We start from the raw sequence: 25,915 nt of genomic DNA, 5'->3' as shown, positions 1-25,915 counted from the left end.
TCCAACACCTCACAGGTAAGAAAGTCAGGCTCCTGATGAAAGAATCTGCCATTTTACCTTGCTCTTTTATGTTTCACAGGAATAAAAGGCTTTTTAAATGTTTTTCTCTTCTGAGAGGGAACACTATTTTCCTTATGAGACACTTCTTAGGATACAGTCTTCATGAAAAGCAGCCCAGGTAGGTAAGGCTTCTCTGGGAGAATAACAAAATCATTCCTCGAGGGGCCATGTTGCTTATTCCAAATGATCTTCAATATATTTATCCATAGTTTTCATTACACTGACGGCAATTACACTTCAATTACACTGACGGCAGCAGTATCTATCTTGAAAGGTTTGATGTAGCATAACTACTAAATTCAATATCAATTTTTTGACAATCTCTTCCCTTTCTTTTGTAAAAAATATTTACCAATTTTAAAACTTGTTAAAAATACACTATTTAAGGGAAATATATGTTGTTAAAAAAATCAAAGAGCTTATGCATGGCTAGACCTCTGTCTGCCTTTTAGTCTTCCTCTGCACTTTCCCCACAAATTCCAGGAAGAAAGGGGTAATAATGTCCTCCCACAATGAGGCATATATTGCAAGCTGAGCCTTAGTTGATGTGTTAAATACTCTGAAGTTTTAAAAGTCCATATACTATTATAAATAACCACACATGAATCAGCAGAATGGGAAAATAAGGTTAAAACCAAGAGTTCTGGGATGCTTGGGTGGCTCAGTCAGTTAAGCCTCTGATTTCGGCTCAGGTCCCGATCTCGCAGTTTGTGAGTTTGAGCCCCACATCAGGCTATACGCTGACAGCTCAGAGCCTGGAGCTTGTTTCAGATTCTGTGCCTCTCTCTCTCTCTCTTTCTCTCTCATAAATAAATAAATAAACTTAGGGAAAAACCCCCAAGAGTTCTAAACTGTTTCACATGAGCTGCTTCACTCTCTAAAGTTTAAAGAGAAGGCTAGAATGACAACTATATTTATGGATTTGTGGCAAAAAAAGAAATGGATAAATTAGACACTTTTACTAATATGAACAGTCATTCATAAATATTCGTTATGTGTTCAAGAAAAGCAAAGCCCTGGAAGATAAAGAAACTTAAATCTTCGAAATCACAACATGATACAATAAGAGGAAATGAAATCACCTGGCCAAATATGCATCCAATAAAATGTAAATAAAACTGAAATCCTTTTTTACTTAGTGACAGTTAAAATAATGCTGCTTCTGAAGAATACACAAATTTACTTGTTTTAGCAAAAATGAAGTTACATGATTTTTTCCTACCGTTTTACAACCATAGTATACTCTTAATGTGCAAGTATCATGTATACAATAGCTAAGGTCACAGAAGATTATTAAAATAATGTTTTCCACTTTTTTATATGAATTGCATCTAATTAAGGTTAATGCTTAAGAGTTCCAGAAAAATTATAAGTTTTTTTTTTTTTTTGCATAAGTTAGCATTCCAACTGTTCTTGTCAACATTTAAGGAAGGAAATTATAGGTAACTGATTGGAGCATTTTTTTATAGAAACCTTGTACTTTAAAATACAGTTGACTAGAGATAATCTTTTAATAGCCTCTATGACCTGATTGCAATAATTATTATATATCTTATTAGTGAAACTGGAAAACAAAAAGCAACAAATGCCATTTACTCTCTGCCCCTATTCAAATCATTTAATAACTTGAACTCTAATTGCTGCTCATTCTCCATGTGTGTAAATTACATTTTTTATAATAAAGAAAATTCATATTTGTATAAAAGAGAATATGATGTGTTTTGTTATGATTCAAAATTGCTTACAAAACCCAAAAAGTTAATGCGCTTAAGAAATACTATCCAAAGTCACATAAGTTAGAAATTTATTATGATAGTAACATTTTTTCTCACCTTGATGTCATTTAATTTCTGGTTCTGTTTTGATCTTCTTATATCATTATTGCGATGCCCCCAAACTACATTCATGGGCTCTTTAAAACTGTCCAAGAAATGTAGCAGAGAGGGAAAAATTGGCTTACTTTTAGAATGAATAATTTAAAATATGCCTATAAAGCAGTTTGTGAAGTCTAAAATGATATGGTTTCTCAGCTTTCAACATAAAAGAGGGAAGTAAAAGATAAATAATGTAGTATGAACATTTATAGTTTCTCAAGTTAACTTTTCAACCCCGAGAATGTGTTATCTTTACTCAAATGCACTGGTTTTATTTTCTCAAATTAGTAACTTGAGGGCAAGCCAGGTATTAGGAGATTTAGTTCAGTGGTAAAAAAATGGGTCTTTAGGGGGTGCTGGAACCCCTAACTGGGCCTCTCCAAGATCCTGGTGTTGTAAGTGGCAGATGTCACAGCAATATGGAACCCTGGACAGAACATAGGCTGTGGACTGAAAATCTGGTTCTGCTGTCCAGAAGCTTTGTCACCTTAGGCATTTCACTTAACCCCTTGACTCTACATGAAATAAATGGGTAATAATACCTCCCTTACGGCTGTACATGTGTTGTTACCATAATCATGTGGTACTGCGTGCAAGGTAGGTACTCAATAAATGCTGTCTGAACGCTGAAGAGCCGGTAGAGCAGAGTAGTTAAGAACAAGGTCTTTGGAGTGAGTCTCAGGCCCACCTCCTGTTCTACCACTTACCAAATAAATGACTGATAAAGGGCCAGATTTTTAACCTTCCTAAGCATTAGTTTTCTCAGTTGGAAAATGAAGATATTGATAGTTACCTCTCAGGTAGCGCTCTTGGCCAAGTCATTCACATACAGTAAGTGCTCAATAAATTTTATCTAACATTAAAAATGCTAATAGTATTTAACACCTCTTTTTATGTGCTTTACAAATATATGCTGAAAAGTTATATACCTGCAGTATATATAACTCCCCTGCAGTTAGAGTGACCAGCCACACCCCTATGCCTGCAACTGTCCCAGTTTAAGCACTGGAAATTTTGCATCTCAGTCCTCCACAAACTGGGACCATTAGCTGTCCCTACAAGTTTGTCTACAACTCATTAAAAGCAAACTCTCATGAGGAGCCCCTTAACCTATATGGTCACCTAGGCATGGCTTGTCCCATGTGAGGACTCAAAACATCTTAATTCTCCAATACGATCCATCCCAGAAAAGATCAGCTCATAGCAACAGTTTCTATGCAAAACAAAACTGTTTCTTTTTTATGGGGTATGTGAGCCTAAAATCTGACTTTATTTAAAGAGATTTCCTGAATGTGCTTCTATTTGTTCTGGGCTTTGAACACTTTCTGTGACTAAGCAATACTCCCTTCGATACCAGGAGAGAGATGCAGCATCCCCTGCGCTCTCTGCCTTGCCTGCATGCATTTTGGGAGGTACCTCGTTGGCTATTTTCAGTCATGTGTGGTTCCATTCTGTGAAGCATATCCATGTCCTGTGTGCAAAGAAAACTGGGCAGAGTGATGACACATCTCATCCAGAACACAATGACCTTGTAAAAATGTCACAATCTGTCACACTCTGCAGGGAGCCTGTAAATGTGCATACTTCACAGAGACTTTAGGTTGCACATCTTAGGAATTTTGTTTTGATTAGCTAATTATAGCTTTTGGGTAGTAATAATACATATGGAAGACCTCTCTAAACAATTATTACCTTTTTCCTTCTTTTGGCTGAATTAATTAGGTCATGGCCCATTTCTAATATAGAATTTTAATTTTTTTATCAACTAAAATTTACCATGCAAATCCAAGTAAATTCTTCTGAACTAAAGTACAAATGTATTGGCCATTTTTATACCACTGAATTTAAAGTTTATTTCTGATACCTGAATTAAAAATTCAGGAAGGCTAGCAATCTATGCAAAATCTAGGGATGTAGACATCTTGGATCTTACTGAATATTTTATTTTTTCTTAATAGGTACTTATTGCCTAGTATAGTGTCTGCCAGAATATGCATTTACCAGAATATAGACATATTTTTAAAAATTCAAATTAAATAAGTAATTGAATATTATCTCCCATTTTCACTCTGTAATACTGAGATATATAACAATACCTGAATATACTAGGATTTAGGGATAATGTAGTTGGGATTTGTGCTTATTAAAACAGGATATACTAAAGTATAGTGGAAGGAGGTCAAAAGTGAGAGACCTGGGCTTATAGTCTACTATCCATCAGCAGTGTAAGTCTCTTAATCTCTCATAATCTGAGTTTTATCATTCGTAAAGTAGGGATGATGCTACTCTCAGGACTAATTTTTAGGCTTACTACGTCCACCAAATTAATTCAATCATTAATCCACAATACTGAGTAAATGTACTTTTATTACACTATACAGTATTATTTAATTTTTAACTATTATTAATAATATTATTTCATTAAGCTAAAAACTCATATTCAAATACTTAATTATCAGGTCAACAGTAATACTGAATAGGAAATAGTATTAGCAGCACATGAGAGCAGGTCAAGGTATATGTCTGCTTGAAACTCAAGTCTGAAGACCAAAACTCAACTGTGATCCAAAAGATAAGGTTGGAGGTTACCAATGTGCCAACAAAGCAGTTTAAGTGGGCCAAGAGAAGTAACATTTAAGCATCCATTTCCTAGATGCATGATTGCAGTGGGGACCAAACATTCTACAATATTAGTGCTATTAAAAAGGAAAATCCAGGGATTTTCTATTCCTTTACTGGAGACATTACCCTGAACAGAAAGTAAGAATTAAACCCTTTACATGAGAGCAGGGGAATGGAAACAAACAAAACAAAAATATTTTAAAAATGTGTTATTTTTCCAAAGGAATGGTCAGAGTAGGTAAATTTTAAGACAAAGCACTCTTCATTTTAATATTTTCCTCTGTAGTGTGAACTGTACACAATATAAAATACTTAACATAAAATGCCTTACAAAACACTGTAGGGAAAAAACTACCCTTATGCTAAATAATTTTGCTCATTATTTTAATAAATACAGTTATATAACTCACATATTATGAAAGAAAAGGAATAATATTAAATGGTTAAAAAGTTACATTAATATTTACCTTTTGTGGAAGAGTTATATTTTTCTTGTTCTTCAATGAATTAAATGCACATAATGATGGAAACAAAAGAAAGAAATCAGCAAATTTATAGTTAGACACGGAAATGTGAATCAACACAATGGCATGAATAATAAAAATGCACAACATATAATGTAATATGATAAATCACAATGACAAACCATGAGGAACTCTCAAATATGGTACTAAAATTAATCAAAGAAAGAATGAATACAATTTAAAGATTTAAAATAAAAACAGAAACATTGGGAAATTAATGTTTGGCGTTGAAAAATATATTGTGTGGCATTTTTCTTGCCTTTTAAGAACAGCAAAATATTTCAGCACCAATTTTTCCTAAAGCATTCTAATTTTAATCCATTAAGACTTTTTACTGCAAGTGTATTAAAAAGCATACTTAATATTCATACAAACATTTTTATCATTTCAAAAATGATAGCAGTACAGATAATTTGAAATTTTATATAAATAATGAAAACCTGAATTCTGATTTTTACTAGATAGTAGGCATTTTCTCTTCACTGTGAAAATAGTAACATTTTCCACATTGAAAAAAATTATCCTAATTAAGTGATCTTCTTCCTTCTCAAATTAATATTAAAATATCTCAAACAGAAATTGTTCTTTGGAGATTATATTTCTTAAGACATTTTACAAAACTTTATATCTGCTTCCTTGTTGGTACACTATTTATTGAAACATAATGGCCTTTCTAGATATTTCCGAAGGGGACTACCATTAGACTGTTAAGTGGCAGATGTAACAATAGAACACATAAAATATAACTGGCACACCAAGTGTTAGTTTACAAATAATTTTTAAATACTTCTTTAGAAGACATCTAGTTGAGCACGAAAAAATCACTTCATTGGTTTCAGAAAACCATATAACATTTGTATGCAAACAATTATGTTGCTTTCAGATTCACTCTCCATAGGGCTACACTGGAACACAACTTTGTAATATAACCAGAGAAATTTCTTGGAAGTCTTTGCTCTCAATTATCACAAACCATTAGTTACCTAATTGTAAGGCTACTTTTTTGACTAATTTATCTCAAAATCTGTGTTGTGATCATTTCTCTTCTTTTCTTCTAAGCATACTTTAATATAATCAGAATCCCTGTAGCAAGTATGCTAACATTCATAATCTTTAAAAGAAACTTCAAAAAACTTTTTCAAAAATTAAGTAAAAATGTCTTTTCAAAGGATGTGTTTGCCTTTAAATAGCACATATTGCTTCTATGTTACAAAGACAGAGTAGTAAAACTGAGTTACAGAAAATAAAACAAAACATGCATCCAATCTAATCATCCTGGCATGAATCCAAAACACAATCATGTAGGTAACTGTACCCAGAAACCATATGAATAACATTACTTTATAAGTTCATCAAGAAGTTGCATCACTATCCAGGAAACTAAACCATTTGAAATATTTGCTCTTACCAATCAACTGCTTATCATCACCTCAGTTCTTTTTTCAAAAACAAAAATAAAAACAAAACAAAAAAAATACTCTCTGTTAAAAATAAAAAACAACAAAAAACAACGAAAAAGAAACTTGGAGAGAAGGAAATCAAGTAGAGGCTTAATTGCAAATAAACTGCACTCAGCATTAACTTCATAGAAGATATAACTAACGTTCAAAAAATAATATCAAAAGAAAAAACCATAATTCTATGAAAGCCCTATGAACAATGAAATGAATCATAAATAGAACATGCTACATTCTTTCTAGTCCATGAATCAAATGAATATTTTACTTTAAAAAATGTATTTTGGGACACACAAAGATGTCATGTCTGTTCAGTGTGAAATAGATCCATGATAAGATGATGGTGGACACTATCATCATTTACCAAAGGTCCCAGAGCACATGATAAAATCATAAAGTAAAACTGACCTATTTTAATTATAGAAAAACACTTAGAGAAAATAACACGTTTGTTCTCATATTTTTAAAAAGTTTTATGTATATGACTGTTGAGATCACAAATTTCAGGAACCTCAAATAACAAAAAGAGTTTACTAGTATATTTATGATATTAAATATCAAAATAAGTCCATCAATTTCATCCTCAGTCATTCCTTTCTTCCCACCTCAATTCAATCCTTACAAATTGATGATTTCTCTGAAAGACAACTGTGAATATGAATATCATAAACAATAATGTTGATATTAACAATAGAACATAAGCTTTAAAAAAAAACAAATCCAGCATACATTCCAGATTATTTCATAGAAGCAATTCTTATTTCTACAGAAATAATATAGCTATAACCTCACTGTATGCGTTATATGCAGTACCCTTATATGCTTTTGAACTTACAGAGTGTTTTAGCAACTGGAGGAAATGCAAAGAATTTTAGGAACACATGACTTTTTGGATATCGATCTTTGGCAAATTATGGCTAATAACACTGAGTTTGTAGAAAAATTCTAGAATTTGTAGTTCTTTTAGTTGTGCAACAGGAGTTCATGAATGGATAATTTATATAAACACCAAATTTTATTTAAAGCAGTTTCTTTCATCTGGGCTGTTGTTAATTTGAGTCATAAAAACATTATGAATTATCTTCTCAAAATGTTCCCAAAAGAGAAAAGAAAGTTTGTTAAACACGTGAATTGAGAATTCCAATGAATTAATTGCTATTTTAGAAAAGAAAGTCAGATTTTCACATAGCAGCATATATATCTTATTAACTAAATGAATACTCTTATAATAATCCTGAATACTGAAGCATGATATATCAGTGAGATGTATAATCTTTAAAAATAATACACATCCTGAGTTTACCATAGTAGCATTCCTCTATCAGTAAGTTAATACTTCTTAAAATCTACACTAATCTTTCTATAACCAAGTAGTCTATTTATAAATTCTGCCATAACAGTCCTTGAAACAATGTACTTATCTTCTTAGATCATTTCTGTGATACTTGTGTGATACATTTCTGTGATACATTCAGTAAAGTACTTCAATTAAGTAAAACACATACACAGCTCCCTCAATACAGAATGAAATACAAGTTTTATATCAGCAACAACCAACACTGTTGAAAAAATATTCAAAATGTTACCCTTTTAGTCATTTTATGGGGATGAAGATTTTGAATACATGTTTTAAATGTGAGTCCACTGTATTTATATTACCACCCCAAAATAAAAATTATTTCACTAAATTACTTAACAGATCCCACACTGGTTATGTGATAACATATACTGATAAATCATTTCACCTATGGAGAATTAGGATAGATCTTGGGTCACATGAAAAAACACAGTGACTATTTTAACCTAGAATTTATATAATCTAGCCCAAATACTTTAGGGAATTTATTTCCACTGTCAAAACTTTTTCCTTCTCTCTTTTTCTATTTCTCTTTCCCATTCTCTCTCTTTCTAGGAAAATAAACACAATGTGTATATGCTTAAAATAAGAGAATCTGTAAGTAACATGAACTGTTAAAAAAAACACAAAACACTAAAATGTGTTCTCTAAGTCATTCTTCATAAAAGTTGTATAAACAACACAGAATATTGCAAATGAATTAAAATTAAAAAATACTAGTAAAGACTTCAATATGATCAAGTGTTTGTTTAAAAAATATTTTTTAAAAAGCTTAAATAAGCCCTCTCACACACATAAAATACCATATTTTACTAAGATTTTAAAAATTGTGTTTTGTTTCTTTGTTTCTTTGAAAAAAGGTGTTTCTAGGGCTGATTTCACTCTCTTAATTGGCAATCTAAAATTCATTCATTCACTCACTCAGCAATGTTAGAATATATTCCATGAACCACTACCGTTAGGTTCTGGGAATAAAATTTCAAGAAACAAAATCTTAGGATTCTGCAAACTACATAAATCAAAGTACTATTCATTTAATAAAAGGAGTATAAAAAGAGGTGGTTCTCAAATCCAAGGTTTTTGGACAATGATCTCTCTTTATTGGATACCTTGTTCTATACTGCCGCTTCTCACTGGCACCTGTGGTAGCTGCCGGCCCCTCCGATTGCTGAAGGATGTGTCTGCAGGAGGAGGATGGGTCGGACTTGCTTGTCTGTGCATTCTGTGGGCAAAGAACAAAGGGGGGAATGAAATGGTGAAATTCCAAGAGGGCCTGACAAATACCTTCCCTTCATCCTATTACTATTAAAATAGACATAAACCTCCTAACTCAGCTTTTGGAAACAAAATCAAATGTTTTTGATGGTATGTGTAAAAGAAATATTATAAAAAGTGACTAAAAGAGACAGGGATAATGTCTGTCACACACAGTTCTGCATAATGAATTTCTGAATTGAGTACAATTAGACTCCCTTCTATGAATTAACTTTCTATGAAATTGTGGCTTTCCATTAAGTTATCCATTTTTGGTGGTGCTGAACCAAATAATATATTGACTTACAGCCTCTGAACTCTATCATTGTGGATAAATTAGTTAAGAAAGGCTGTTGCCTAAATTGCTACAATTAAGTTAATGAATGTTTATATCTAGAATTATTTGTAAGTGATAAGAATAGTTCTAGCTGTAGACTTTTATAAATTACCATTCACTTGTTATTTATTTTTAAATAGGAAAAATCTTGACAGATATTAAAAAAAAATAACCTTAAGTACATGTTATAAAATATACTGGTGGAATGGTCAAAATTACAAATATAAATTTGAGAAGTGTGCAGATACATTACTACTGCACATGAGTAAGCTGACCTCCATCTGCTGGCATTCAAAAATTTTTTTAAACTAAAGAACTTTAAAATGCTCTTAAGATTTTATTGAACACATACAAAAAAATTTTTTTTAATTTCTCTTATACTTTTTAAAGAAAATACACATTTAATTCTCCAGGTAATTTCTCATAAAGAATTTCACATAATTAAAAAAAAATATATATATATATATATATGAATATGCCACAAACAGATGGAAGGACATAACACAGTCAAATTTAATTTTCAATGATAGCTAATTGGCAGGAGCTATAGACTACTACCAGCACAGTGAAGATAGATGCAAGTAATAGAGGATGTGGGAGAGGTTTAAGTGCCACAAAGAAAGGATTAAAAAATTATGGTGTCATAATGAGTGAAAGCATCAAGTGCTCAGGAAGGTACAACACCACACCAACACCCGGAGGCAGAACATGAATGCTGGGCTGGACACTGAATAGCGACCTTGTCAGAAGCGGAGAAGGTGGCGCCGACCCTCCAGGGGCAAGGTGGTGGGTAGAACACAGTGTTCTGACACTAGAGTGCTCACTCGACCTTGAGCGAGCGGGATGTTTTCCCCTAAGGACTGGCTGATCAGTCGCTCTTAGGGCTGCGTATCCCCTTCTAGAAAGGCATGGTGGGAGAACCCTAAAACATTAGGGCCAAAAAAGATCTTCAGTCAGCAGGTCACATTAAGTTTGATACCAACACATTCGTCCAAGGAAAACCTGGTTACTCTTACAAGGCAGCGACTTTAAAAACCAGAAGAAACCCATCATCATGCAATCACTGAAACGGAATTAAAACGAAACGGACAAGTAACTGCAGCTATGCATGCCATGTGGTCTTCAGAGGGCTAATCCAGAATCCTCCAATGTAACAAATCTCTTGTTAAGTTGTACAAGGGCAGAGACTTCTGTCTCTTGTTTTTTATTGAGCTCTATCTCTAGTACCTAGAATACAGCTGTACAGCAAGCAAGAGCTCAATAAAGATAACCTGACTGAATGAATAAATACAATTAGAGTCATGAATATAGGAATACTTTAAGCATATGCCTTCAAGAAGAAACAGCACACTGTAAGACTCTGTATTTACAATGTTCATAAGTTTACTCTGCAATAGGAAGTCTATTCCAAGTAGGCTGCAAAAAGGAAGATATCTTCTGAGGTTAACTTAAGCAGACCAACAAATTAAAATGATACAGTAAGGAGAAAGTTTCATTATTGAACTGACTAAATACAAATGGCTGATGTATGGATAATAACATGTCTTCTAAGATTAAAAATAAGTCTGAAAAGATATTTGTCCATATATTGACAGTTATCTTAATATAGGGTTCAAAATTATTATGAAATCAATTTACGAATTAAGGATTAAAAATTAAAAACTGATGTATGTGTATCTTGTTTAAAATATATACATGCTTTTGCCTTTTTAAATCATTTGCAGTTTGTATTTTAAATAAATGCATGTTTATGTACCCAATCTGTATTATTTTTTACAGTGACAGAAGCAAAGAAATAATACCTCATCATTTCTACAACAATGCTGTAAAATTCACTTATCAAGTGATTTGAAGTATGAGAGTAAAAAATACATACTGCTCACTGGAAATATATTATTGTTTTATTCAAGTTGTATTCAGATTGACAATTTTTCTTTTAGATAAAATGATTTTCACAGCTGTAATTACTTTACTACAGGGTAATCTCCCCTATTATAGAACAAAAAAATGGGAAAATGTCAGATTCTAGGGGACAATAAGGTACAACTTAGATCTGTAATAATGTGCATTTTTATCTTCTTGACCTATAGATAGATGCTTCATCAGACCCTACTGCAAATCCTGAAACCTGGACTGTTGTCTCAATTTCCAAATTAAAAGAAAAAAGAACTAACTATACATACTAAGATTGTTCATTTATTCTAAATAGACTTTTCACATTAACTTAACTCTATAGAATTACTTTATATGGAAAGGATTACATGATCAAATCCTTTCTATTGGTAAAGAATGAGTTTTTATCTATTACTCTTTAAAAACCATGGTCATGAGAATAAACTTCAAGCAATCTTTGCTCAAAATACACTTTCTTAGTGTAGTCTGAAAATCGAGTAACACAGTTTTCACCCTAGTATTGAGAAATTTCATTTCAAATTCACTAAAATCTTGCTTCATTCCTTAATGCAATTTGTAAGCATTAAAAGAACTACTTAAATGTGACTTGAAATGTGAAAACTTTAGGTGGCTCTTATATGGCACCAAACTAAATGGCAAAGATATAAAAAGCAATTTTGGAGCAGATAAATGGTTTTCTAGGTCAGTATTATACCGATCAAGACTACATGACTTAGTGTTCCCATCTCCAAAGTCATGAGCTTGCAGTGTCTGAGCACAGCTTGTAGTGTTTACAGTCCATCATTTCGCACAAGATCTGTTTTTCCTTTGACATGAACTAAAAGTCCCTCAGTGACAAAGCAGTCCCTGCTGCCAGCCAAACTGTAATGAGTATGAAAGTGTAGACCAAAGGGGCAGTGTCAAAAACCACTTTGCCTGAGGAAGAGAGAGGTAAGTGCCAGAAAGTCTGAATTGTAGGAAAGGAAACTGAGGAGAGTAAATGAAAATGCAGAACTTAAGAGAAGAGCAAGGTTTGGAAATGAGAGATAATGGAACCAAGTATAATTCATTTTAGATGAAAGGAAAGGAGAATTAATCAAGAGATTCTGAGGTACAGAAGTGAAATGCTGACAAAACCCAGGCTATTGAGCCTTGATATTTCAATGAAATGGGATGTGCTAAGAACGTAGGGATGCATGAATGGAAGAAATTAGGAACAACCATATTAGAGAATGGAACAGGGAGTGCATGAGGGATGAGGAAAATGATGGTAACAACTTTTCTTTACTGAGCATCAATAGGGAACCATCTATACATGCCAGGCACTGCATGTATGTGTGTGTGTGCATGCATGCACACATACATACACATGTATGTTCTTCTTTTGATATTCTCATAACAGTTCTGAGAAGTGTCATTATTCCTACTTTATAGACAGAAAAACTGAGGATCATAGAGTGCCTTGTAAAAAGATAAAGAGCTAACATGTGGTAAAGACAGGATCCACACAGATCCACTGAGTGCCAATACTTGCTCCCTTTTCTGCCTATTGAGATAGGTTTGTTATATCACATTATGAGAAATGGCAAACCCTTGGATATATTGTTAATCTTATAAAACAAAACATAAATATATATCCAAATATCAACTTGTTTGACAAGGTTTAACAGAATTGTCTCCTGAGAGTTTACAGGAACAAAAGGTGAAATGGCATTTAATGAATACCTACTCTGCTATATAGATCTATAAATAACTCATAATTTTTAAGCAAAAAATAAGTCTTCTAGAGAAAAACTCCAATTCAAACCTAAGTATGTCTCAAGCTAGTTCACCATCTCCAAATGCATATCTAAATATTTACCACTTAGTACAATCTGTGCCTACTCTCTTCACCTAAGACTAGGGTTTTGACTTGAACTTAAGTAAAACACATTTCTCACCAAAACCTGAGGTTGTCAGTCAGACATTTCTATTGTTGCAAATGGTCTTGCAGTAAATTTCTTCATTGCAGCTTAATAATATAATTCTGTTTTTTTTTTTAATGACTTGTTACGGGATGGACATGCACGTGGTATTTAAGGTCAACAGTTCAAAATGGTTCCTCTTGTAATGGTCATTACAGGCCTATACAGTCCCTTTCTAATAGCCCCAGTACAACATTGTATATACAACCAATTCTAAATACTAGTCCTGACAAATTATCCCCCAGGTAGGTTGCAGAGTATAGGTTCTACAAGAAGAAAAGTCACTAGGGTAGAAATGAGAAATGGTGCTAGCAGGTCATATAGCTGAATTCATATGAGAGTTAAGAGTCAGACTTTTATCTTACTAAGGAACTTCCCAAGAGAATCTGAAGCACTGCTTTCAATGGCTAGGCACCAAAGTCAGACATCAGTTCTGTTTATATTCTGTCTATAACTGGTCACCATCTTTCAAAGTATTTTCTTATAAGACTATTACTCATAAGGCCAAATTTGTTAAGGCCAAAAAGGGCCTTCAAAACTGATGACCATTAAATAGCAAATTTTGCCAGGAGCCAAGGTGTGGCTGTGTGGTATGAATCCTTTGTGTATGCTGTTAGCTTCCCAAAGGCCAAGAATCAATGCCCAAGGCATTCATACTGTGACCTCAATTCACCTGAGGTTAGATGTCAACTCAAGGCATCTTCTCAAGAACTGAGAGCTGACACAAACCTAGAAAATCCAGGCAATTCTTCTTTTGTAACTAATTATTCTGCTCACTTGAGATATGATATATACTCTAATAAAAGTCAATGGAGAGCTTTAATTATAATAAAACAAATATGCACACTTAAAAGGTTTGAGTTTTCTACATTAAAACCTACTAGCAAAGTATATAAAGCAAGAGTAATATGAATATGGTCCTTAAGCAGCAAACATTTGAGACTGGGGAAATCAATCACATTCTTGCTACTCTTTTTGGAAGGAAGGAGGATTTGTATTTATTTACAGGTATTTTCAGTGTTGTAGAAGAAAATGCTCAAATATTACTCATTTGTAGTTAAATACCATCAGTTGATTCTAGAATCATCTAGCATTTTGTAAAACAGTATCCTATTGTCAAAGACTTCCTCATTGATATATCCTACTACAGAACTGCACACAGTAGTCACTCAACTAGTAACTGTTAAGTGAATTTAAAAAAGCCTGAACAAAATAAAAATAAGACTCTGAGGAAAAATTTCAATCATGTCAAAAATAATTGAAATTATGTCTGTCTGTGAGGCAGGGGTCAGTGAATGACAGTTAAAGATTAAAAATTTGCCTAAGGAATTTAAGTCACTTATAATGCTAGTTAAGAAACTGCAGTTAACTGAGATGACATTAAATAATATGTAAATAGAAACATAATCAGTACTGTTTCATTGCAGTCTGTCTATCTACCTATCTATCTGAAGTGCTAGAGCTTTGTACTTCTTTCCTTTCTCGAAGCCTAGCTCCTTTGTAAAATTTAATTTCTACTCAACACTGTTCTGAATTCTCTAAATCCTTGTTCCATTGGGAATTAGATTCCCTAAATAGTCAGCATTTCCATAGATATTAACTAGGAAAAAATCCCATACTCCCGTTATTCACATTCCTTGATGTAACTAATACCTATTCACACTTATAATCTCAACTCAGAGGTAATATCTCCTGGGAAGCTTTCCTCTTTTGCTGTTCACTATTTTATTCTTTGAACTTAGCACATAGTTGGGCACATATCCTTTCAATGAATAACTAAATTGTACAGAGTCTATCTCAATCAAGCCTATTGTGACAGCTTAGCTGGTTTCTCCCACTTGCCCTTGGATCTTTCAATCCACCTTACAAAATGTTGTTATAGTGTTCTATAATTCTGGAACTCAAAACCAATCATCTGTCTTTCAGCCTATCGATGGTTGATGGATGGATAAAACAGAAGTTGAGACTCTGTTAAATAGCACACAAGGGCATGTGCAACAAAACATCTAGGGATTTCTCCAGTTTTATTTTCATCACTCTCTCCCAGTTCCTGAAAGAATTCTCCCTCTCAAAATGTATACAAATCCCCCAAAATCAAGAGGAAATTTTAAGCCTCAGTGTTTCTCCCATTTTTTTTTTCTTTCTCATGGGCTATTCTCTTCACATCTACTTTTATGTATCTAGATTTCACTCAAGCAATACCTTTTATGAGATATTTCCTGTTCCCACTCCACATTTTCCCCTGTGTTCCCCCTGTATCTTATGCATACCTCTGTAGTAATAGCTACGACACTTTAATACATTCTTTCATTTACATCTGTGTCCCCCTGTATGTTCTCGATAATTTTTAGATGAATGAATAATATGTTAATGGGACATTTGGTGTTTTTTAACAGCTATGTAAAATAATGTGTTAATATCTTACACCTAAAAATAGCAAAAAAATCTGTAAAATTGGATAAATTGCAAAGAAAGGTCAGTAATTCCTTTAACTTTTACATTAACTCAGCAAGTATCTTTTATATACAAGTATAACTTAGACCTATTCACAGAAAAAAGATTTTTTTAAACATCGTTCAGATAAATAACACTCAAAATATTTGCATATCCTAAGTATTATGTTCATTGCTAACATTTAAATAATCTCAGAAACAAAATATTGATGTCCTAATATGTAAGTAGGAATGAGTACAGATTTAGTCCTCCTTAGTAATCAACATGATCACTATGAGAAATATATGAGATTTTTCTTAAACCCTAAGATTTAAGGGCCACCTTCAAATTACCCTTCTCTTGTTTTTTGAGGCCATTCCAATAGGCGAAGTTTATTTAAATGAATGTCTTTAAACACCACAATCTGTGCTTAAGAACCGATCATGTAAAATGAGAGAAGGCACCCTTGAATATATCAGCTGAAACAGAAGATGGCCACACAGCACAACACCAAGCCTACCTTTCTGCATCAGAGGCAGTGCCTTTCCTAGTCTGTTTTTGGATGCTAGATCTTTCAGACTTTCTGGAGTGCCTGTGGAATGAAATGTTAAAGAAATACAAAATATATGATGAATAGAGCTACAATAATATCATACAATGATAAAAGCAACAGGCATGAAAATGACAATTATCTTCTTTAAATGGTTTTGTCAGTCAATGCTTTTTAAAATAAAAACAAGTGATAATAAATAAAAATAAAAATCAGAGTTGGTGCTGGGTGGAAGACACAAGTTGCCCAACAGGAGACACAAGAAGTTCCATTAGTCCAGGCAGGGTTGTTTGCAGTAAGGACTTAGTATGGGCCCCTGCTGAGCAACTTTGCCTCTCCTAATGAGTAAATAAACCCAGTGGGGAAATGTAGTGATGACAGATGTGATGACAGCAATGGTTTAGGTGCTGAAAGACCACAAAGGGATGACGTGCCCTCTATTTTACAAGTTGAAACATGGTGCTACAAAGATTTTTTTGTTATTCTTCTCTTGCAAAATACGAACTGAAGAAAAATACTATAGTGAAATATGCTTCACATCACTTTAAATCAAATATTAAAATTATTTCCAAATTGATCATAACTATGCTTTTGCGACCATGTAGCATCTTAAAAAGCTAATCACATATCACAAACCAAACTAATAAAGTTCCCAGTTTACTTTATGTTCCAGAAGTAAATATATGTACACTGAACATTTACAACTTGAAATGCATTTTCCCAAAGAAATGTTTATAGAGAGCGTACCTCCCTAAGCAGCAGTTTACGTATGCCTATTTGACCTAAAATGTGTCTAGCCTACTATATGTTTGAAATAAATATAAAATATTATGGTCAAGAAACTTATTTTAAAAAATTCCAGAGAAACCATAAAAAGTAATTTGCACTTTAATCTTGATAATTATGTATTTTTATCACAATAGTTGAGTCTTTAAACTTATGCTTATTTTTCTTTCCTATTTCTTCCAACAACAAAGAGAAAACTGCCATTACTTATTAATGCCAGATAATCTGAGTGTATCCTATATGTCAAGCCCTGCTCTGAAGCCCACTAGAAACACACGTCAAAGTAAAAAGTCCACCTTCATGGTGTGTATAGACTTCTGGGGCTGTTCATCTCTCCCCATCTCTTTCTCTATTGCCAAAAACTGGGTTCACTGGGTTGTCCTTCCAATTCAGGGTTTCGGCTGTGTGTTCTTCAGCCTTCTGTTACTGTGACATCTCACTTCTGAGAGATGAAGAAAGGGTTTAAGCAGAGGGGGGAACCATTTCTCACTTACCACTTTCCTTTACTATTTGGAAAAGAGGATATATTGAAGGACAGCTTTATGCCAGGCACTGAGGGAGGCACTGACTTATTTAACCCTCACGACTTTCCTTTCAGAAAGTGTCATCTTCATTTCAAAGATGAGGAAATAGACTCAGGACAAGGCTACTCAGCCAGTAAGTAGTAGAGCTAGGATCAGAATGTAAGTATGTCTGGCCCCTAACCTGTTCTGTCATATACTGTCCAGCAAAGAGAAGGGAGGAAGTAGATTCTGATTATGCCCTTGGGGTACACTCTTGCTCCAGAAGGGAAGAAAGCACGAAATAGGGTACAGGCCTAGGAAAGCACTAAGAGATGACCTCTGATGTGAAAGGCATATCTCCGATATTCTTATTTACTTTGTTGATCCTGTGATCAGGAGAGGTTGATAGTAGTGTGTAGAAGACTAGAGAAGTATGTGGCATGTGCCCAAAATCAATGTGAGATGGTTGTTGGGAAGGAAAGCTTGTTCCTAAGGCAAAGGGAAGGGAGGCATATATATAGCAGGAGCTACTGCAGGCCCAGTAGATATCTGAGCTCAAAATAAAAAGAAATATACCATTATGGGAAATTTATGCATTGTTCTAAGAATGCTCAGGGACTGGGAGGACAAGTGTTCCTTTTCTCATATTCAGCAGAAAGCAGAATGAGAGTACAGAGTTTTAGGCCAATTCATGAAACTCATTGCCATAAAGGTTTTCATTCCTTCACTCGTTTATTCATTCAACAAATATTTGCTGGACATGTATATATGCCAGACACTGCTAGTTGTCTGTGAACACATGCCTGTGAACACACACATATACACAGAAGATTTCTCCCTTCAAGTAATTGACATGTTATCTGTAGGAGACAAGCAATAAGCAACAACAACAAAAAGCCCACAAATAAATTACATGGCATATGAGAAGGTGACAAATGCTAACAACAACAACAAGTCCACTGGGGCAAGCAGGATCAGAAATGTGTGTGAGGGAGGGGCTTGGGGGCAGATGCAGATGGCCATTTTAAGTAAGGTGATCAGGGAAGGAGTCCTTGAATTGGTAACCTAAGATCAGGAGGGAGTTAGACCTGTTATATATCTAAGGAAAATGTATCCCAGGAAAATGAAACAGCAAGTACAGGGGCCCTAAGGCAAGTTTGTGCCTGGTATGTCCAAGCAAAGTAAGGAGACCAGAAAGAAAATTGTTGGAGAGGGAAGAGTCAGATGGCCAAGTTTGGCCATGAGGGGGGTGGTGGTGAGGGACGTGTAGAATCTGGTAGACTTTTGTACAAACTTTTTACCCCTGCACAACAAAAGGGTTATAGCATCTTTCAGAACTTGTCTGCTTTTGTTTCTATCCCTACTAATTTCTATTAATCTTTCTGGACCCCACTGAGATTTTACTTCTGTAAAACTTTCAAGTCTTCCTCTTCTGATCCCTATAATATATCTGTATTCTAGACTGATTATCACAGCAATCCAAAATGATGGTGGTGATGACAACAATGATGATGATACCAATGACATCTAACATTTACTAAGAGTTTGCTGTATGCTGGCATGACTGCTTTACCGGAATTAACTCATCTGATCTCACAATCTAGTGAGGTAGGTACTACTCTTTTATCCCTTTTAAAAATAAAAAGATTGAGGCTTAGAGAGATTAAATAATTTTCTCTAACGCACAAAGTCATTAAATGTGAAAACACGAGGTCAAATGAGACTCCACAATCTCAAAAGCAGTGATCACATTGCGTCTGTGACATAAATGACTCTGGAACACAGTAGTTAAAAGCATGGACACTGGACTCGTACTGTCTGGGTTAAACTGTCTGTTTCTGTCTAGCTGGGTAATTTTAGTCAAGTTACTTAACCAATTTGTGCCTCAGTTTTTTGTTCTTACCTGTGAAGTGGAAATAATACTACCACATCGCAAGTTTGCTAACTCTAAATATTTCAACCTTACTATTTTTTATTATAGTCTTTGTTTGCAACATTACATAAAACAAGCATTTGAAGTAGTTTTAGCATTACTTAGAACTAGCTAGTGGTAAGTGCTATAAAAGTATTATTTAAACTGATAGTTACATATATTTGTTTCATGAAGGTGAAGAATTTTATTTATCTATAATAGTGCCAAACTCAGTCACTGTTCCGTAACTGGGTGACAAAAATTCATGCAGCGGTTCATACATCTAATTTTTTATATTTTTAACTCACTTGTCAAGAATGACCTTTTTTTTTTATCTCTCTCTAAATGCTATAGAAACTTGCTTTTATTGAAGATTCATCCTAAGATTTCTACAAAGGACAGGTTTTTATCATTCTTTTAACCATTTAAAAGGATCTTCAAATTGAGTTAACATACACATTAATTGTAATAATTCAGTATAAAGGAAGAATAGAGAAGAAAGTAGAAAATTCCAATGTCTTTTCCACTCCAAATCCCAAGTTACAACTATGAATACATTGCATATTTTAAACACAGCTTTTCTTAGAATAGAATCTTGCGACATGTGAAATGGGAAAGATAAGAACAATTCACGTACAGTTATGTACTATACTACTGAAACTGCTGATCATATAATCATAAATGGATCATAGTGAAATGAACCACATTCTACCTTACATTACTCTAAGTTCCTCGCAATCAGGAACGGTATCCATCTGAGTTATCACTGTAACGTCAACACCTAGCACATAGTAGCTGCTCATAGGTATTGAATGAATGGTTAAAAAAGTAATAATTTGAGTTTTACTCTGTAACTTGAGAGTCTAAAAAAGTAATTAGGGTTACAAAATTCATTTTATATAAAATCAAATAAATTTAGAAATAAAACTTTTCATGTTTTCTGGGCTTCAGTAAAATACAAAATACCATAAAAATGCCATTCGGTTACTGCCTTATGCATAATGAACTGTCAGTCATTATTATTGGCCCAATATATGCATACAATGATACAACAAGGCAGCATAGACACAAGTGTAGTCTTCAAGGGACACTAGAATTCAGCTAGTCTACCTACAACTACATAAATTTACAGATGAGGAAACAGAGTCCCATAAGGTTTAAGTGACTAATCCAAGATAACAGAGGCTTTAGTAAGTTGGTGAGGACACCATCATGAGCTCATGTCCTTAGGTTCTCTGCCCATTCTGCCATCCAGTGGCTTGCATGATTTAATGTTTACTGGAGGGACCCCTGGAGAGAAGTGAACAAAAAAGTTACAGTGCTTCTATGATGTCTTAATTATTTTGGGTTTTAACAAGTTTTGTTCTATTAAAAGTTTTTATCATTATTTTACTGTTCACAAAGAATGTTTCTTTGGTTTACACATGCAAGAATCAGAACTATTGAGCTTTCTCTTCACTTCAAAACTTAATACTTGTATGGTTTTGATCCTATAATTCTTAGTTCACAGGGCACAAGTGGAATTCTTTAAAAGTTATCAAACTAAATCCAAATGTAAGGTATGACAACAATTATTTTATTATTAGAGCAAGAATAACGATCTGAAAAGGATCCAATGTTCCATATCCAGTGTTCTATATCCAATGTTCCTAATTAATCTAATTTCTTGAAGTTCCATTTTTATTATTCTATTAATTTAAATGTGAAGATTCATAAAATGTACTAATGAAGAGAGGTAATGGTTAAAATCTATTTCTGTGCTATTTTCCTTTCCTCTTCAGTAACTAAACTCAATTAGAGCAATTTCCTAAAGACATTGGTAAATACAGCTTTTCTGAAGATATTACAATTCTATTAAAGTCTAATGTTAATAAAAAAAGTAATACTATTAAAGGTATTTTATAATAAAATGAAAATACAGTATGTTCTGTTTGGGAGAAAATGTAACAAAAATCTACCACATAATGTTTTAATTTAATTAGAATTAACACGGATATCATGAGTAAATATCCGTATATTTGCTGGCCAACGATCTACATGGCTTAATGTGGAAGGCAAATCCATCCCGTGACTCAAGATGTGACTCATCTTGTGTCTTCATAAGTTTAGGAAGAAAGTATTGTATGTGAATAGAATCTACTTAAATAAGAAATGTTCACACACAGTGAAGATAGCTGCATGCAGTTAAGATGCATGTACATTTTTTAAGTATTGATAGTTATATATATGACTATAGCCATTAAACGGACTTAAGTATTTTGGTGAATGAGTATATTTCACTCATTCAAATAAAGAACATCTTTGAAAAACACAGATAACAAAAGATGTTATGAAACAAATAAAAATGGTAAGTAATGTACTGAATTTATGAATGGTTCTACATTAACTCTGTATCACTGTGGTAACTGCTCTGAATTTCGGAAGTAAAAAAAAACAGATGATCTCTTCATTCCAGAAGATTCTCTTAAGGAAGAGAGAAGATTCATTCAGTTTGAATCAAAAGAAACCATGTGACACTTTTGGTCAAAGATTCCAACAGGCAAGTAGCTGCTACTAAGTGACAGGTGTGGGAAACTATACAAATAAGATTATTTGCAAAAGAAAAAGAACTTTAGCAACTTAGGAATTAATCTTAAACACAGCGGGATGCTTTACTTGTTCCAATAATTTACTTCTTTCCAATAATTTAAAGTCCTGGAAAATAGGGTCATTTCATCAAATATTTTTAGTATTTATTTAAGTCACACACCTTAAAAAAAATCCTTAAAGATACCATGTGTAATGATGCAAAAATATATTTAATCACATATTGGAATTGGTGACTTCAAATTAATAAAGGGTTAAAATACATGTCAAAATGTACCAAAAGGATATATTGCATTTTCCTGAAAAAGCATTTATACCAAGAATAGTTTAAAGTAGAATTAGTCAATAATAATTATGATTATTTATACTAGTCTTTCACATTTAAGAATTATTGATTCAGCTGTGAGCACTAAACTCAGAACCTTGATGCTTCAGGGGTTTATTAGAACGCATTTGTTTCTAACTTGTAACGCAAAAAAAATTTGATTAGTTTGAAGCCATAAATAGATGCAAATTTTATTAAGATTCATAAACAGAATTATGTATACACAGATTGATAAAAGTTACTTTTTACATATTAAAATGATGCCATTTACTAAGAGGTATTTTGTTATTGGAGTGATTATTTCTTAAATGTGAACATTTTTAGTAATAAAACTGCAAGGAAATTTTCCCTACAATTTTATAGTCAGAACCATTCCTGGGGTTCCAAATCTATGTATTTTCTTTTTATCATTGTTTTAAATATTCTACAACTTCTAGGAAATTTTTCCAGATCTAGACAAACCTACTTCCATGTTAATTACAAATAAATCTATGATATAGCCTGAGATGACATCAAGACTGTTTGAAACTGAAATTAAATTGTGGAGAAAGGATACATTAAAAATTGTGTGTGTGCGTGAATGTGCATACATGCATGTATGTGTACATTTATGCTGTAAGAAATAAAGGGGCAGCTAAATGCTTTCCAACTTACTAGGGAACTGTCTTAAGCAAAATTTTTTGTATTACTGCTATAATCAAGTAGGACCCTGATACAGGACGTCCAAAGGCTGATTATATAAACTGTGACTGATTTTAGAATACTCTGTTAGTTACCAGTGACCTGGGGCAAAAGTCACCTGATGCCCAAAACATTATGGGCATTCATCATCTCCAGATTTGATGTTCTATTAACTTCATTTGGAAATTGGTAGAAACTTCTGAATAAATAAATAAATCTGGTAAGAGGTAAGATGCAAGAGTTAAGTTTGCCAAATGACTGACATGGTTACCTATGAATTTAGCATCTGTTGATTTTGGTATTTCTCTATGGGCACATATTCCTATATTTTAATAAAAGTTTATTGTAAATAACTTTCTGTTCCCTATAGTAACAAGTAATAGTATCTAGCTATTTAAAAAGTATTTCTGTTGGTTGAACATGGATCTTATTTACAAATCATCATAATAAAAAAATGTGTATTCAGAATTACATATTAGTAAAGGTTCCCATAGTAATCTTACCTAAAATAACCATTTCCATTCCTAAAACTACCCGTAAAGTTATATATACAATCTATTAAATCAAGTAACATAATTAATTCATATGTCATTAAGTGACATCTAATTTTCAACTAATTTTCATCTCATGTATATAAGAACTGAAACTATTGTTTGGATATCCATTTTGCTTAATCTATGTCCTGATAAACTTACATTTATATTCATTATAAAGACCATTATATTTAATTGTCCTATACTCAGTCAGTACATATGATGAAATCCACTGATTGATTTGTTTGGAATAAATTCAAAGGCTTTCCAGAATTGTGTTTTATAAAAAGAAATTCCAAGTTGCTTGAATGGCCAGAACTTTGCTTTTCTTATACATGCTGTGACGCTAGCCATAAGAATAGTGTGCACAGCAGGGCACAATAAATATCTGTTCAATGAATGAGTAGCAATGGATGTAACCTTTGATTTAATTTATATGATTATTTTGTATCTTTTTTGAGACTACTTTAAATTTATAATAATTTTTAGATTGGATATTTTACTAATTTGTCTGCTCTCAGAAATTCTATCCTAGAAACCAGATAAGTAGCAGAAGGAATTAGTTTTAAATTTCAAATACTTTAAGTCATATTAAAAGGTAAATTTCTTAAAGATTAAAAGATGATAAAATATTCTTAAAGTCTTTATAAACTACTAGTTTGTGGTCCTTTCCAACATTTGTAAGATGACTTAATTTTTTCTGGGTGACAGGGCTTAGTTTTCTTTCCATTTGAAACCCTGAAGATATTTTGACTATTTACAGATATTGAAAAAAAAATTACATCACTCTTAAGTAAGACTGCAATTACTCTGCTATCACCACACATATTGGAAACAAATAAACAAAAGGAACCTCCTGTATATGCTTGCATGACTAGCTGTTCTGTTTTTGAGCTACCAAACATACTTATCTATTTAATATATATTACCAATGTGTTGACTGAATTTCTACTTAAACTAGAAGAAACATATCCTAAATATCCAATAACCTTCTGTGACCAGTCAGAAAAAGATACCTAAAGATAAGGACTATATATGACAAACACCATAAAACAGGAGAACTGGGTTAACTACAACCGAGAAAGGTAACAAAGCATTTCTGACATATCAGCATGAAGTAGATTCAAAGCACTGATGCTATTTTTAAAAACCTACCTTGTAGACTGGCTCTAGCCCTTGGCAGTATTTGGTTTAAAAACACAATATTCATACGATTTATAAGAACCCATTATTCTACTTTCAATCAGATGTTTTTAATGTACCTCCAAACCTAAAATTATTATTAACAAATTTATGTAGTAAAAAAACAAGACAACTGAGATTAAACCACCAACCGATATAACAAAGTCTGTCACAGATTTTAATAAATTTTAAAGCACCTGAAAATTTTTATTTATTCATGAATGTTTAAACAAAAACAATTATTTAAGTGTGTTTCTAGAAAATCAAAACACTGAAACAAATGCCCATTTAAAACAGAACTCTTCCGCTGGATCTGGCTTAGTTTGTCTAAACTATAGCATTTGCATGCCACTCTCATTTCAGGAAACACTCTGAGGTGTGTTATTAGAGGTGGATATGCAAAATATGTGGTTCTGGCTCCTGAAAGGAAGCATATCACAACCCACATTTCTTGGTCATCCTTCACTTGGTGGCCTAGAAGCCTGTTGAAGCCACTTGTTTGTGAGGAGGAGTTGGCTAGTACCTGTCATTCTCCGGAGATGCATGCTGGATTTGAATCCTGGGGCTAGGAGGTCGTCTCCTATCTAGGGAGGGGGACCATTTACCCCTGTTTGCCCAATGAACAAGACAGGAAAAAAACAGGACATTTAGTAACTTCTAACATAAAAGACTATATGGAACAACAGGACTGGAAAAGCACCGCAAAAAGGCAAAGGGTAGCTTCTTTGCTCCACAATTTACTCCTGATTTTGATAAGCCTTGGAAAGATAAATTATAATGTAAGGAAATAAATCTTGTTACCCTATAAGTGAACAGAGAAACAATTTACTTGGGAAGATGTTTGAAATCTATTATGTGTAATTGTTTTCTTTTAAACCGTGCTTGTGTGTGTATACATATCTGCACACACACATATATATAACTTTAAGTGAAAAAGATGCACCCTTAAGAATTTGGCTTATGTTTGAATAAAATAGGTTTAATAAGCTACCAATACTTAGTTGATACCAGGTGTTGAAATTACTGGATAAAGTGGCAAAGATGAGGTGTGTGAATTTAATACAAAGGAGAAACACAGTTTA

At 33.2% G+C, this 25,915-nt stretch overlaps 1 protein-coding gene and 1 long non-coding RNA gene across 2 annotated transcripts in view; one reads left to right on the top strand and one right to left on the bottom strand.

Annotated features, from left to right (window-relative positions):
• RIMS1 (regulating synaptic membrane exocytosis 1) overlaps positions 1-25,915 on the bottom strand; it is a 491,685-nt gene that overhangs the window by 112,140 nt on the left and 353,630 nt on the right. The window contains 4 exon segments of the mRNA XM_042939159.1: positions 5,024-5,053; positions 9,004-9,116; positions 16,296-16,367; positions 25,357-25,440. Coding sequence (XP_042795093.1) covers positions 5,024-5,053; positions 9,004-9,116; positions 16,296-16,367; positions 25,357-25,440 — 299 coding nt within the window.
• Positions 10,186-19,211, top strand: LOC122220084. Its single transcript, XR_006202670.1, has 3 exons — positions 10,186-10,271; positions 17,710-17,768; positions 19,076-19,211. It is a non-coding gene; the product is annotated as an uncharacterized LOC122220084 (long non-coding RNA).

The sequence above is a fragment of the Panthera leo genome, chromosome B2, assembly GCF_018350215.1.
Source record: "Panthera leo isolate Ple1 chromosome B2, P.leo_Ple1_pat1.1, whole genome shotgun sequence".
Lineage (NCBI taxonomy): Eukaryota > Metazoa > Chordata > Mammalia > Carnivora > Felidae > Panthera > Panthera leo.
The sequence above is the reverse complement of the archived record's forward strand: the minus strand, read 5'-3'. Positions and strand labels throughout refer to the sequence as shown.